The following is a 13,778-nucleotide window of genomic DNA, read 5'->3' as shown; positions in this document are numbered from 1 at the left end:
TTAAAGGGGACGGCCCGCGCCGCGCGTCTTAAAGGGGAGGGTCCGCCAGGCGCGGGTCGGCCGACACGGAGCTGGAACTGGGGGGGGGAAAGAAGAAGTGTGCAATGGTGTGCGTGCGTGCAGGATTGGTGTGTGTGCAAGTGTGCAATGGTGTGCGTGTGTGCAGGACTGGTGTGTGTACAAGTGTGCAATGGTGTGCGTGCAGGATTTGTGTGTGTAGTGTGCAATGGTGTGCGTGTGTGCAGGATTGGTGTGTGTGCAATGGTATGCATGCATGCAGGATTTGTGTGTGTGCAAGTGTGCAATGGTGTGCGTGCAGGATTGGTGTGTGTGCAATGGTATGCATGCATGCAGGATTTGTGTGTGTGCAAGTGTGCAATGGTGTGCGTGTGTGCAGGATTGGTGTGTGTACAAGTGTGCAGTGGTGTGCGTGTGTGCAGAATTTGTGTGTGCAAGTGTGCAATGGTGTGCGTGTGTGCAGGATTTGTGTGTGTGCAAGTGTGCAATGGTGTGCGTGCAGGATTGGTGTGTGTGCAATGGTATGCATGCATGCAGGATTTGTGTGTGTGCAAGTGTGCAATGGTGTGTGTGTGTGCAGGATTTGTGTGTGCGCAAGTGTGCAATGGTATGCATGCATGCAGGATTTGTGTGTGTGCAAGTGTGCAATGGTGTGCGTGTGTGCAGGATTGGTGTGTGTACAAGTGTGCAGTGGTGTGCGTGTGTGCAGGATTTGTGTGTGCAAGTGTGCAATGGTGTGCGTGTGTGCAGGATTTGTGTGTGTGCAAGTGTGCAATGGTGTGCGTGCAGGATTGGTGTGTGTGCAATGGTATGCATGCATGCAGGATTTGTGTGTGTGCAAGTGTGCAATGGTGTGTGTGTGTGCAGGATTTGTGTGTGCGCAAGTGTGCAATGGTGTGCTTGCATGCAGGATTTGTGTGTGTAGTGTGCAATGGTGTGCGTGTGTGCAGGATTTTGTGTAGTGTGCAATGGTGTGCATGCGTGCAGGATTTGTGTGTGTGTGGAAGTGTGCAATGGTGTGCGTGCAGGATTGGTGTGTGTGCAATGGTATGCATGCATGCAGGATTTGTGTGTGTGCAAGTGTGCAATGGTGTGTGTGTGTGCAGGATTTGTGTGTGCGCAAGTGTGCAATGGTGTGCTTGCATGCAGGATTTGTGTGTGTAGTGTGCAATGGTGTGCGTGTGTGCAGGATTTTGTGTAGTGTGCAATGGTGTGCATGCGTGCAGGATTTGTGTGTGTGGAAGTGTGCAATGGTGTGCATGCAGGATTTGTGTGTGTGCAAGTGTGCAATGGTGTGTGTGCATGCAGGATTTGTGTGTGTGTAAGCGTGCAATGGTGTGTGTGTGCATGCAGGATTTGTGTGTGGGTGTGCTTGCGTGCAGTGGCTGTGCAGGTGTGTGCACACGGCTGCGCACCATCAGGAGGGTGTGTGCAACGTGCACGCGCGGGGGGTCCACACAGCGTGCGTACACCGTGAGCTGTGCGAGGCACGTGCAGTGCGCCCTCCTGCAGCGTGTTGTGGGTGTGCAGGGGGTGTGCAGCGCGTGTCCTTCGTGCAGCGTGAGTGTGCACGGTGTGTGTGTGTGTGCAGTGTGAGTGTGCAGTGTCGGGGCGCAGCGTGAGGCTGGCAAGCGCAGGCAGGGGGCTGCGAGCCACAGGCCTGGAGCAGCTGGTGCGTGGTGGGGACCGAGCCCCGGCCAGGCAGGGCGCCCCAAACCCCGGGCTGAGCACCCCAGGCCCTGCCCTGTGCAGCCCTACGTACCCCTCGCCCTGGTGCCAGCCCGGCCGAGGGCCGGCAGCTGCCCTTTGCTGACCTCTTTCTCCCAGTCCTTAACTGGGAGCGGGGTGAGACGAGCCCGGGGTGGCCGCAGCGATGTGCCGGGTTGAGCCGGGAAGGCGCGGGGATATTCCGGCAAAGGTCAACGTCCCCCGAGAGCCAAAACCCCCCCGATGGCCATGCTCTCCCAAGCCAGCTCCCCTTTCATCCCAGAGGGTTTCGCCCTCGCCCCCAGACTATCGGCAGTGCAAACCCCCAGAAGCGGGAGGGCTGGCAGCCCCAGCCCCTGCCCCGGTGCAGCCCCAGCCCCTGCCCCGGTGCAGCCCCAGCCCCTCACGGGCGCAGGGAGAGGGTTGGCACGAGGCTGGAGCCAGATTTATTGCGGGATCCGGCGGTGCCGGAGCAATACACGGCAGCTACACGGTGTTGAAGCAATAAATTAAGCCATGCAGAAGCGCCAGTGTCTCATCCTGCCACATCGCCCGCTGCCCGATGGGGGAGGTTTGGCAGTTGTTAAGTGATAAAATAGCTTTACGTTTTATTAAATATATTAAATCTTAATAATTAAATAATTATGGAGTAGGGCGCAAAGCTGGTTCTGCTGAACATCCTGGTCTCATCTGAACAGCCCCGAACGTGGGGTGGTTTTTGGGATGGCGGCAAGCGGTGCGGGCTGTAGGCGGCTGCAGGGTGCACCAAGACACCCCGGAAAACACCAAAACGATGGCAAAGACCAAAAGGGCTTGGAAAACGGGACTGCTGGTTGCTCGTCGGGGAAGGATCAGGCCACCAGGGCTGCGGGAGCCCCCGTCTCGGTGGTCCCCGTGGTATGGGGGATGCTCGGGCCGTGCTCAGTCCTGGCGGCTCCTCGTCCTGGGGAGCCCCAAGACGTGCCGGGGCACGGATCCGGCCTGGCCAGGGGGACGCTGTCCCTGGACCATCCTTTCTCAGCGAAATCCAGACCTCCTCCGGCGAGAGGCGTGCCGGGCACCGCAAGCCTGCCGGGGAATTCCTGCTGCCGCCGCTGAGCCCACGGCATCCCCGCTGCCAATGTGCCGGGCAGGCAGGTTTGGGCAGCACCCGCTGCCTGCGTGCCGCGCCGGGTGCCAGCGATGGGGTGGGTGCCCGGCTGGGCATGGGGGCTGCGGCAGGGGATGGTGCCGGCTCTGGCGCCTGCTCGCCCCTTGGCTGTGGCGTCTGGCCGGGGGGGCTCAGGGTGGGCTGCCAGCCCCAGGCACCCGCTGCCATCCCCGCCGGGCAGGCGAGACGGGCCGGCGTCGGATGACGGATCCGGGGGATATTTTTATAATCGGGCTGGAAGATTCCTCCCTTGCTTTTTTTTTTTTTTCCTATTTTTTCCCTCCTTGCAAATTAAAAAGGCTGCAAGGAGGGGTGGGAAAGGCAGGGGCTGCGAGCAAAACCCCCTCCGTGACCGGGAGCCGTCCTGGCGTTGGCTTCGCCGCCATCCCCAGTGCAGCCCGCGAGCGGCTTCGGTGCGTGCCTGGCGCTCACTGCTCCGGCTTGGGCTTTTCCAGGGAATTGTTCAGCTTCTTCAGCGTCTTTTTAATCCGCAGGGCGGTGAGGCGGGCTGAGGGACTCTGGTACCAGCACTCCTTCATGATCTTCGCCAATGCCGACAAAACCTGGGGGAGGCACAAAAAGAGGGGAAAATTGAAGGGTTTCGTGGGGAGCAAAGGTCTGGCTCACGGTGGGAGTGGGGCAGCCCCCCCTGGACTCACCGAGTTGGAGAAGAGGCGGTTGGGGACCACGGGGGTCTGCTGGTCGACGCACACCACCTTCTTCATGTCCTCGAAGCTGGGGTCACTGGGGACGGCGTCGAAGAAGGGCGGCCGGTACTCCTCCACGATGCCTGTGGGAAGGGGGGCAGTGTGAGGGCGGTGGGGGGGCACAGGGTTCATCCCCCAGCCTGCACATCACAGGGGGCCCGGGGGAGCCGGCATGACCGACCGGCACCCTGCCTTGGGGGCACGTGGGGCCCCGGGAATTGCCGGTGTGATTTGCCCCACCACACCGGCGGTGATGCCGCCCGTGGGGTGCACGGCTCCAGCCCTGGCTGCACTGCAGAACCTCGCCGGGACGGCACGGGGTGGCTGGGGCCCGCTCCAGCACCGACTCTAGCACCGCTGGTGGCTCCAGCACCAGCTCCGGCACTGGCAATAGTCCAGCACCAGCCCTACCATGAACAACGGCTCCAGTACCAGCTCTAGCACCGGCACCAGCTCCCGGTACCGATGCCACCTCGCAGCCCCACACCTCCATCGGGCAGCCCCATGGCGAGCCTGCCAGCTGGCCCAGCTAATCTCCGCTTAGTGCTTCCATATGTCTGTGTGTCCGCGGGGTTTAACTCACCTGGGCTGCCCTGAGCACCCACCAGCTCCCCGCACTCCGGGGGTGGCCCCCGAACCTCGGGGTCCCCTGGACCCCCTGTCCCTGATGCCCTGGGGCCGTGCAGGGGCCGCTCAGCCCATCCCGGAGGGCGAGGGTGCCTGGAAGGGTTAAAACCAGCTGGCTGAAGGTCATCCCCTGCACATGGCTTTGGTAATTCGGAGTAAATGTTTAATCTGAAGGAGCCCCGGGGCAGTAAATGAGATTATCCTGGCCAGACTGCGCCTCGGGGGGACCGCCTGCCTCACCCGCCAGCGCCCACCATTTAATTAATGCTTCTAATGGATGTTGCCGGCAGTGAGCAGCGCTGGCCGGGCAGCCCTGAGGAGGCTCCTCCGCAGCGTGGGGGACCCTGTCCCTGTCACCGTCCCCGTCCCTGCGAGCCAAGCCCCGCCGGCCGGAGGTCCTGGCCGTGGCCAGCTTCCAGGCAGCGCTCGACGCTGCTTGTTTTCTAATCAGTGCTGAACAAACAAAGAGCTGATTGAGTCTAATGGGCCCTTTAATCAGGGAGCCGGGTGCTGACACTAGATTACAGTGTTTATAATTTACAGCTAATCTTCTGGGCGAAGGGAAAGAAAAAAAAAAACCCATAAAAAGGAGGGAAGGAGGGAGCGAGCGCGGAGCCTCGCTGCGAGCCGGGAGCGCGGCAGCCGGCTGGGAGCCGCTCACCGTTCACCACCGTCCGCCGGGTGATCTCCCAGAGCACCAGCCCGTACGCCCAGATGTCCGTCTTCTTGTAGGACTCGAAGCAGTCGGTGCGGATCTGCTCGCTGAGCACCTCTGGGGCCATGTAGCGCTTGGTGCCCACCCGGGGGTTGTTGCCAATGTCCAGGTAGTCGCTGCCCTGGGAGTGCATGACGGCCAGCCCTGGAGGGATGCCGGCCCCGGTCAGCACCATGCCGGTGCTGCATCCCCAGGATGCTGCATCCGTGGGGCACCGTATCCCTGGGGTACCGCATCCCTGGGGTACCACGTCCCTGGGTGCTGCATCCTGCCCCCCATCTCACCCAGGTCCGCGATGCAGCACTGCCGGTTGCTTTTCACCAAGATGTTCCTGCTCTTCAGGTCGCGGTGGGCAATGGCGGGCTTGCCCTGGGTGCCGAAGATCTCCACGTGGAGGTGGACGAGGCCGCAAATGATGGAGGAGGCCAACCCCAGACAGGTCTCCACATCCAGGGCTGTCCTCTGCAGGTAGTCGTAGAGTGAGCCGTTCTCGTGGTAGTGGGTGATGAGCCAGAGCTGGGTGCTGGAGTTCCTTGACGTCATGTCAGAGGCGATGAAGCCTGGACGGGGAGAAGAGCCAGGACCATGGAGCCGCCATGCAGCTGCTTCCCGGCCCCCCCGGTCCCCCACTCACCCAGGATGTTGTCGTGCCGGAGGAGGACGGTGTTGTAGATCTCTGTCTCACGGAACCATGACTGCTCATCCCGGGAGGAGAAGATCTTCACGGCCACGCTCTCCCCGTGCCACATGCCTCGCCACACCTCGCCATAGCGTCCTTTGCCTGCCACGGCCGCGGCACTGCGTCACGCGGCCCCTCCAACCCCCAGCGACCTCCCCACACCCAGCATGATGAACCCAGCTCCCAGTGTGGAAGAGCAACGGAGTGGCGCAGGGTCCATTGACCCTGGCCAACTGCCACCCACCCACCCAGCCGCTCTCTCCCTCCTCCATCAGCTGGACAGGGGGAGAACTTGGGGTCTCTATGGCATTTTGGCTGAGATGGTTGGGTCCAATCCCCCCTCCCAGGTCTGGTGTCGCGGTGCCATCGCTGGCTGCTGGGGGAAAGGGGTCTGGCACATGCCCAAGCACTGGCTGTGGGGGCCGGGGCAGCTTCCCCCTGTGCCCGGCTGCTCTCCTTACCCACACACTCCACGAGGGTGATTTGCCGAGCCACCGTTCGCTGGACGAGGAAGGGCAGGCCCGAGCCGCTGCCTGTGGTGCAGTCGTCGTTCAGCAAGTCCTGTGCAGCCGGGATGGCAGCAGGGTCAGCCCAATGGCCACCCCACACACGGCATGTCCCTCCCTCCTGCGCCTCAGGGGCATTTTGGGTCCTTCCCGGAGCGCACCCACCTCCAAAGTGCTGTCTCCCACCATGGATGCCTTCAGCATGAGGTCTGTGTCTCCCATGTCGCTTTTCTTGTGGCGCTGCTGGGCCACCTTCCAGCAGAAGAGTGCCATGAGCGCCGCAAGGACGAGGAGGGCGAGCAGCGGGACAAAGATCATCAGGAGGAGGTTGGGCAGGGAAGGCGCCTTTCCTAGGGCCTCTTCTCCTGGGAGGGGAAACAATGGATGGGAGCATGAAGGTGGACCTGGGAGGGTGGAGGTCTTGGTGCTTGGGCTTGGACCTGGGGAGGGTGGCTCTGCATTAGGGTCAACCCCATGGATGGCAGCTCTGCAGGCACAGCCCAAGAAGGGACACCTGAGGACATCTCGCTGGCCCTGTCCCACCTGGGAAAGGGTGACCCTGGAGGTGCTGAGTGAGGAGGGGGATGACCTAGAGACCCAACCACATCTCCAGCTGGGTGGGCAGCTCTGCCCTTCTCCCCCCGGCTCCTCGAAGGGGACTTGTGCCCCCGTACCTTGCAGGAAGATCTCCAGCTCGGCGTTGCACATGCTGGAGTCGCAGCACCTCGTGCCGTACTGCTCCGTCACGGGCGTGCGGCAGTTCTCCAGGATGTTCTGGGAGAAGCAGCCCCTGTGCTGGGTGATGATCCCCTCCTCCTTCCTCTTGCTGACGAAGCACACCTTTCCCGTGCAGGTGGGCAGGCTGCAGTGCGGCACGTCGCAGGCACACAGCAGCTCTTCTGTGGGCACGAGGAGGGGGTGCGTTGCGCCATGGGGCCGCCCTGCTGCCCAGGCTGGGGCGCGCTGGCAGCTTTGGGGACAGTGACATCTGTCCTAAAGACACTTGAACCAAATTTCGAGAGCGGGCAGCCTGGGACCACCGTGGTCCGGGCTGGAGAAGGTGGCTGCGGGTGCTCAGCACACGGAAGCCCATCCTGAGACCTCCTGGAAAATTGCTTGCTCCTGGCTGGGACCCAAGTGCCAGCCCCAAAGCTGAGGGTCGCCTGTCCCCGCACCCCCGGAAAGGCAGTGGAGGGGCTGTGCATCCAGCCCCACCAGCTGGGATTAACTGGGATGCACTGGCTCACAGCACACAGGGTCACATCCTGCCCACGGGGTCCCAGGGGAAGTGGGAGTGCCCCACTCTGGGGCCGCCTGTGGGAGCCGGGTCCCGGGAGCCAGGGTGGGACCAAAAGCCCCAAACTCAGCTGGTGCCTCCCCAGCGGGTGCCGCGGGGATGCTGCGTTTCCGGAGCTGGGTGCCAAACCTGGGGTCTTTCCTGAAGCTTTCCCCGGCCGCCCCGAAGGCGCTTCCCCGCGCCGCAGTGCCGGAGCAGCATGGGGGGCGGCCACGTTCCCAACCTCCCAATTTAGCTCTGCCCTTTCGCGCAGAAAATATCTCTCCTGGAATCAACGAGTTCAGCGCGAGGGCAGCCAGACAGACGGCAGTGAGGGGACGGATGGCTGTGGCCAGCCCCCCTCCTGCGCCTGTCGCCCCCCTGCCCCAAAAGCTGCCTGGTGCCAGGGCCATGGGGTAGTGGTGGGGCTGGGTCAGTAAGCCCTGGGGGTTGGTGGCCCCGTGGGCAGGATGGGGACCCGGTGGGCACTCGTCCCCCCAATGAGCTCTGCTGCTCCTCCCCAGCACAGCCACACTGCTTCGGTCCTCCCTGCACAAGCACCCAGCCTGGATCTGTCCCCAGGTCACCCTGGTGCTCCCCTGGGATCACGACCAGCTCGTCCTTGCTCCCCACCATCAGCACCATCACCCCTGGGAAAAAACACATTTTAAAGCACGTGCGTGCAAGCCTTTTTCCCATCTCCCCTTTAGTGACGTCAAAGCACTTGATGAACCGTAATTAATTAAGCTGAGATCCTCTCTGGGACACAGGTCACTGTCCCAGAAGGGAGAAGCCCCTCGCTGGGGATGGTGCGGGTCCCCGAGGAGCCCTGCCTCCCTCGGTTCTCACTCGAGGCGAGCTTGAATGAGCTGCCCTCTGTGGCAGTTTATTTTGAGCAGAGCAAGCGATGATGTTCCCAAAGAGCCGAGGGCTTATTTTAACCCCCTGTGCGTGGCAGAGAGCATCTGGCACCGGCCGCCTTCACCGCATCGTTTTGGTACTCACCGGCTGCGAAGCCGAGGGAGAGGGTCAGCAGCACCAGCACCACCCGGCCGCAGGCTCCGCACGGCATCTTCCTGCGGAGGGCAGGGGGGGTGAGAGGCAGCCCACCGCAGCCCCCCGCAGCCCCTGGCCCCTGAGGGGCTCATTGCCGGGCCGGGGGCAGCTGCGGGGGCTTTGGGAAGGAACTGGGGGGCCGTGGCGAGCGATGGAGGCCGGTGGGGAGGGAGAGGGTGGGCGGAGCGGTGCGAGGTAGGATGTGCTGCTTCCAAGCGGAGTTTGGCTCCGGACGTCCCGGTACAGCCCTTCCTGAGAGCATATGCCCGGGACCTCCTGAGCTTGGGGGACCTCCCGACTGGGGCACGGGACACCGCACACGGCCCTGTGGCACTCGGGAGCACTTTGGAACAGGGACCTCGCCACATGCATGCTGCCCCAACATCCTTCCTTTATCCCAGCCATCCATATTCTGGCATTTCCCACCTTTCCCGTGGCTCCCGCACTGCAAAAACGCAGCCGGCGGCAGAGCCGGTGGGCTCAGCAGCCATGGCGAGCATGGTGATGCCACGGCACCACTGGAGATCCCAGGTTTGGCAAGACCCATGCCACGGGACAGAGCCTAAAGCCCCCACGCTGCAGTGCACTCCCCCACCGGCGCTGGAGCCACCGGGTGCAGCTGGCCGCGGTCCAAGGCTCGGTCCCAGGGGGGCTTTTGTACGGAGCTTATCGATGACACAAGCAGAGGCGCTGCGGGCAGCCAAAAATTCCCCAGCTGCGCCTTTGGGGGAAGTTTTGCTATTTTTTCTCTTCTTTTTTTTTTTTTCCTTGTGAAAGAGACATTTCTGCCAAGCCAAACACGGCGGAGCTGGCGCTGCCCCCCGCCCCTCTCCCTGCCGGCATCGCTGCCCCTTTCACATGGCCGAGAGCTCGGCCAGCGGCAGCTGGGGCTCCCGAGCCCCTCCTCGGCTCATTCTTCGTGGTTCCCGACATAAACACGCCAAAGTCTCCGTTTCCTGCAATTGAAGGAGCCCTGCCCAGGGCCGCCGGGACAGGAATCAAGATTGTTTAGATTCTGGCCTTGATGGGGAAGCAAAGTCACGCAAGCCCGGCCCTTGAGAGCACACGTGTACGTGGCTGACCCAGACAGGCTACGACTGCAGTGTAAAACGGGCTTTTCCTCCCCAAAATAGCTTGCTTGGTTGTTGCTTGCGGGGAGGAAACGGCGACCGGGTCCCGGGGCTGGAGGGCAGGAGCGGGATCTGGTTCTGGGTGTCCCATGCCAGGAGCGATGCCCGGGCTGATCTCTGGCTGAAGCAGCAGCCGGTCCCTCGGCTGGCCCGGGATCGGCTTTGTTTTAAAAAATAAACTCCCCTGGAGCTGGGCTGCAGCTCCCCGAGCCTCCAGGATGCTCCCAGACACAGCGCCTTTCCTTGCAATCCCAAGCGCTACAAAACGCATCCTTTTAAAGGGGAGCCGAGACCCCTTGGTGGTGCATTCCCTTCTTGGGGGGCACTTCCATAAAATCCCGAGCCATTAGACGGCTGCGGGATCTTTGCCATGAAACACAAAGCGGTCAGGGCCTCATCCAAAACTTTGCTGTACATGCAACAACATCGCAGGGATTTTTGGTGCTAACCGAGAGCAAACCTTAACCCAGAACTGTCCCCGGCATCCCGCGGGAGAAATATCCTGGGGGCTTCTGTAACGGGTCAAACCAGCCCCTGTGTCCCCATCCCTGTCCCCAACCTCCCTCCCTTGTCTCTCACACCGGAGCTGCAGCTCATGCACCCTCCGGAGCGTCTTCCCCAGCCTGGCTGGGGGGTGATGGCAAGTCACGTTGCCGTGTTACATCCTTCCATCCTTCGGGATTTGCAGCAGCATCGGGAGAAGGAAAAAACCCCAGTTAAAACCTCTCGGAGGGGGTGCAGGTGCTGGCAGAAGCAGCTGGGAGCAATAGGCAGCCGTGCCGTGGCGCTGGCTGGCCAGGGGGCTCCGGAGCAGCCCTGGGGAAGGGGAATTTCCCCACGACCCCGCAGAGAGAAAAGCAAAGGGGCTGTTGGGGGGAGACGGAGCGGGAGGTGGTGCGAGCCTGGGGACGGGGGTGGCTGGCTGTGATCTGCCGGGACACGCGGGACAGCTGGAGGATCCCTTGCTCTTACCGGGCGGCTCGGCGGAGCTTTGCAATCCCGGCGCTTCCGCCCTCCCCTGCGGTTTCTGCTGCTCCCGGGGGGGGTTCGCCGCAGGATGCGGCTCGTGACTCAGTTCCCCTGTGTCGCCTTCTCACAGGGAGCCAGACACTGTGGAGACCCTTGCACCGTCTGGCCGGGCAGTGCTGGCACCAGTGCTGGTGCTGGCTGGGGCGAAGCAGGGTGAACCAGTCATGTGCCAGCTGCTGAAAGCACCGGCTGTAGGTGTGAAGAGCTGGATGGACACCGCGTCAGAGGTGGCAAGAGCTTTGCCGCGGACTCCCAAGGCTTCAGCCTGGTTTCAGGCAATGGATGGAGGTTTTCCTCCCTCCTCCCCATAGCTGCAGGTTGGTCACGCATGCAGCAAAGCTGTTTGCATCCTCTGGACCCTCCGGTGCAGTCGGTGCGGGAGGGATGGATGCAACTCCCAGCTCAGGGACCTCCACGGGTGGGCTGTGCCGCCCCGGCCCCTCTCGCACCGACAGGCACCGCTGTGCCATAAACGAGAGATGCAAAGAGAGCAGCAAACCCGGCTCACGTTCATCGCTTCGTGGGGCCGGCATCGCACGCGGCTCCTCATGCAGAGCCGGGAGGAGGGGAGCGTTCCTGCCCCGACCTTGCGGCAGGGTTTGAACGCTGGCAGCAGGGCAGAGGTCCCACGGCATGGCTCACACCACCTTCGCTTTTAGGCACTTTGTTCTCAAAACGGAGCCTCTGTAGCAGCCGTTTGGCTCTTCCTCGCCCACCCCTCCTCACAGGGACCCAGGGTTTGGCTTTGCAGAAGGGGTGCGTCGAGGCAGCGCGTCCTATGGCACCGCTGCCATCGGTGCCCTGCCGCCCTCACTCCAGCCCCCGGCTAGCGGAGCTGTCAACTTTCCCTCATTTTTCCCCGTGCCTTTTCAAAATACACCCAAATTCCCCATTTCCCATGTCAGCTCCAGGCTTTCGGTAGCAGCCGCGTATTATTTCAACTCTTTAGCAAGGACCTGGGGACTGATCCTGCTACTACTGCACTGGTGTAAATCCAGATTTATGCCCCCGGCTCTGCCAGAGCCCCGATTCCAGCCTCTGCTACACTGACATCAACCCCGGCGTCCCACCGAATGCGAAGGAAATGGGGCCCAATCCTGATTTCAGCTTCACTGGGGTAAACCAGGAGGGAAGCGCTGAGCTCGGTGCAGCCCCAGACCCCGTGAGCGCGCGGCGCTTCCCCACTCACCTACAGCATTCGCGTCCCGCGGGTGCCTGCGGCACTGCCCGGCCCTGGCGAGACTCTCCCTGCCGCGGTCCCGAGCTCAGAGGCGGCGCGTGTGGCTCAGCCGGGGCAGCTCTGCTCCGTGCCGTGCACCCCGGCTTGGAGGAGCTTCATGGGTCTGCTCCCCTCCCGTTGCCCGTCCTGGCACCGCGGGGGCTCCCGCAGCCTCAGCGTCGCCTGTCCCGGCGGGGGAACGTCTCCGTCCCCGTCCTGGCCCTGGGGGCTCGGCTCGGCGGCCCCGTTGTCCGAACGCAGCCGCTTGGCAAGCGCTCTGTGGTCTGGATGTGGGAGAAGTCAAAAAAATGTTTCTTATTACTGCCTCTTCCTGCCTGGCTTCTCTCCACCACTCCCAGCTAATAAAGCATTTCCTATTGCTGAGCACACATCCACGGCCAGCCTCCCTTCCTCCCGCACACCGGGCCCCAGCTCCATCCTGGTTGCTCTCCCTCAGCCTGTTCCTCCCGCCCCTGTCCTTCGCCGGGTTCTTTCCCTCGCCGGTTTCCCGGCTTTCAAGGCAAACCCAAGCCCTTGGGCTGCAGCTGGCGGGGGGACATCCATCATGTCTCCTTCCTCGAGCGTCTAAAGGCCTTTGGCAGAACAGCAGCCGGTTGCTTTGATGGTGCCGGGGGTGGGAATGGTCTGGAGAGATGCTGCGGGAATGACCTTGATGTGCTCGGCCATCCCTCCCGCTCCAGCATCCAACCCTCATGGGGATGGGAGCACCACGGCAGGGCCAAGGGTCTCCCTGGTTATTTGGTGCTGGCCACAACACTTTTGGGGTGCTGCGCTGGAGGGCAGGGGAGGTTTTCTCCCCCAGGGTGTAACACGGCGTTGGGGGGTGCTGTCGAACGGTCACCCCATCAGGGATGCTCTGCCCCGACTGCGGGCATGGAGCAGAGCTGGGGTGGGCCAAGGGGGTTTGCTCGGTGCATCCTGCCGGCACATCCCCGCCGTCCCCCACTGCGGCCCTTGAGATGCCGCGCCAGCAGGCGCTGGGACACGGGCAGCGGGGCTGTTCCCACGGGGGGAGGCTGGGCGCTTCCCGCTCCCCCAGGACACGTGGGGCCGCCGGGGCTGTGGGCAGCGGAAGCGCCGCTTCCCCTTTTGCCGCTTCGGGGTCGTTTTCTTTCAGCCACCCCACTCTCAGCAGCTTCGCGCTCCTCCCGTCCCCCTCCTCTCCCTCCAAGCCCCATCCCTGCCTTTCACCCGTCTGCTGCCCCCGGCACGGTGACCCGCTCCCGCGGGCAGGCGGAGGCAGCTGCCAGCAGGCAGCGTGCGGGCTGGCATTGCAGCCTCTTTCCTAACGAAGTTATGGGGCCTGGCCTGATTTACCTCGCCGCCCCCCCATTGCATCACCAACCCCAATTGCATCATGAACCCAACTGGCACCCAGAGCCTCCCCGTGCCAGGGGAGCGGAGCGCGGCTGCGAAGCTTTGAGGTCTTGCCGGCCGCCTCTCCCCCGTTATCGCCCATGATCTAGGAAGTTTAAACAAACAAAAGCACAAAACCAGGATAAAACACAAGGGACCTTCACGCGTGACCTTGCCCGCGCCAGGGCTGGGAGGTTTGCAGAGCCGGCGCAGGGGAAACGGGCAGTTTCCATCAGATAGGAGCCGCCCAGGAGGAAGCCAGTGCCTGCAGACGCCTTATCACCGTGACCATCTTTGCTCCGGCGCGCAGGTCTCGGTGATCTGACTGGCCATCGGCCACTCCCAGGGTTATTCCTGGATGGCTCCTGTGTCCCCGCTGCCTTCCACAGGCGCAGGCACACGGCGGGCACTGGCACCCCACTTTTACGACTGCAGGCAGGAGTTTCCTTGGGAAGCTGAGCACGCAGGCTCTCCGGCGAGGGCTGGTGCTGGCTGCTTCGGTCCCTGAACTTTCATCTTCCAAATGGGGCAGCTCCACATTTTTAACAATAATCATTACTGGGGGGGATAAATACTTGCTTA

General features: G+C 62.6%; 1 protein-coding gene across 1 annotated transcript; it reads right to left on the bottom strand.

Annotated features, from left to right (window-relative positions):
• Positions 1–2,148: 2,148 nt before the first annotated feature.
• ACVRL1 (activin A receptor like type 1) lies at positions 2,149–11,850 on the bottom strand. Its single transcript, XM_076360336.1, has 10 exons — positions 11,790–11,850; positions 8,391–8,461; positions 6,784–7,008; positions 6,275–6,474; positions 6,065–6,164; positions 5,559–5,705; positions 5,209–5,484; positions 4,871–5,068; positions 3,535–3,665; positions 2,149–3,438 (listed from the first exon to the last, which is right to left on the bottom strand). Exons 2-10 carry the CDS (start codon positions 8,455–8,457, stop codon positions 3,304–3,306), a joined length of 1,479 nt encoding a protein of 492 aa, XP_076216451.1. The 5' UTR covers positions 8,458–8,461; positions 11,790–11,850; the 3' UTR covers positions 2,149–3,303.
• Between the last annotated feature and the right edge of the window lie 1,928 nt (positions 11,851–13,778).

This window comes from Aptenodytes patagonicus, chromosome 27, assembly GCF_965638725.1.
Source record: "Aptenodytes patagonicus chromosome 27, bAptPat1.pri.cur, whole genome shotgun sequence".
In the NCBI taxonomy this organism is placed as follows: domain Eukaryota; kingdom Metazoa; phylum Chordata; class Aves; order Sphenisciformes; family Spheniscidae; genus Aptenodytes; species Aptenodytes patagonicus.
Note: the sequence above shows the minus strand (reverse complement) of the source record. Positions and strands in the feature narration are given on the sequence as shown.

Excerpts from the sequence above, each read along its gene's own strand:
- ACVRL1 (XM_076360336.1), bottom strand. The coding sequence starts at position 8,457 with ATGCCGTGCGGAGCCTGCGGCCGGGTGGTGCTGGTGCTGCTGACCCTC. Across the intron at positions 6,475-6,783 it reads GCTGGAGATCTTCCTGCAAG|GAGAAGAGGCCCTAGGAAAG; the intron begins GTACGGGGGCAC and ends TTCCCCTCCCAG. Across the intron at positions 5,485-5,558 it reads CCGGCACGACAACATCCTGG|GCTTCATCGCCTCTGACATG; the intron begins GTGAGTGGGGGA and ends CTCCCCGTCCAG.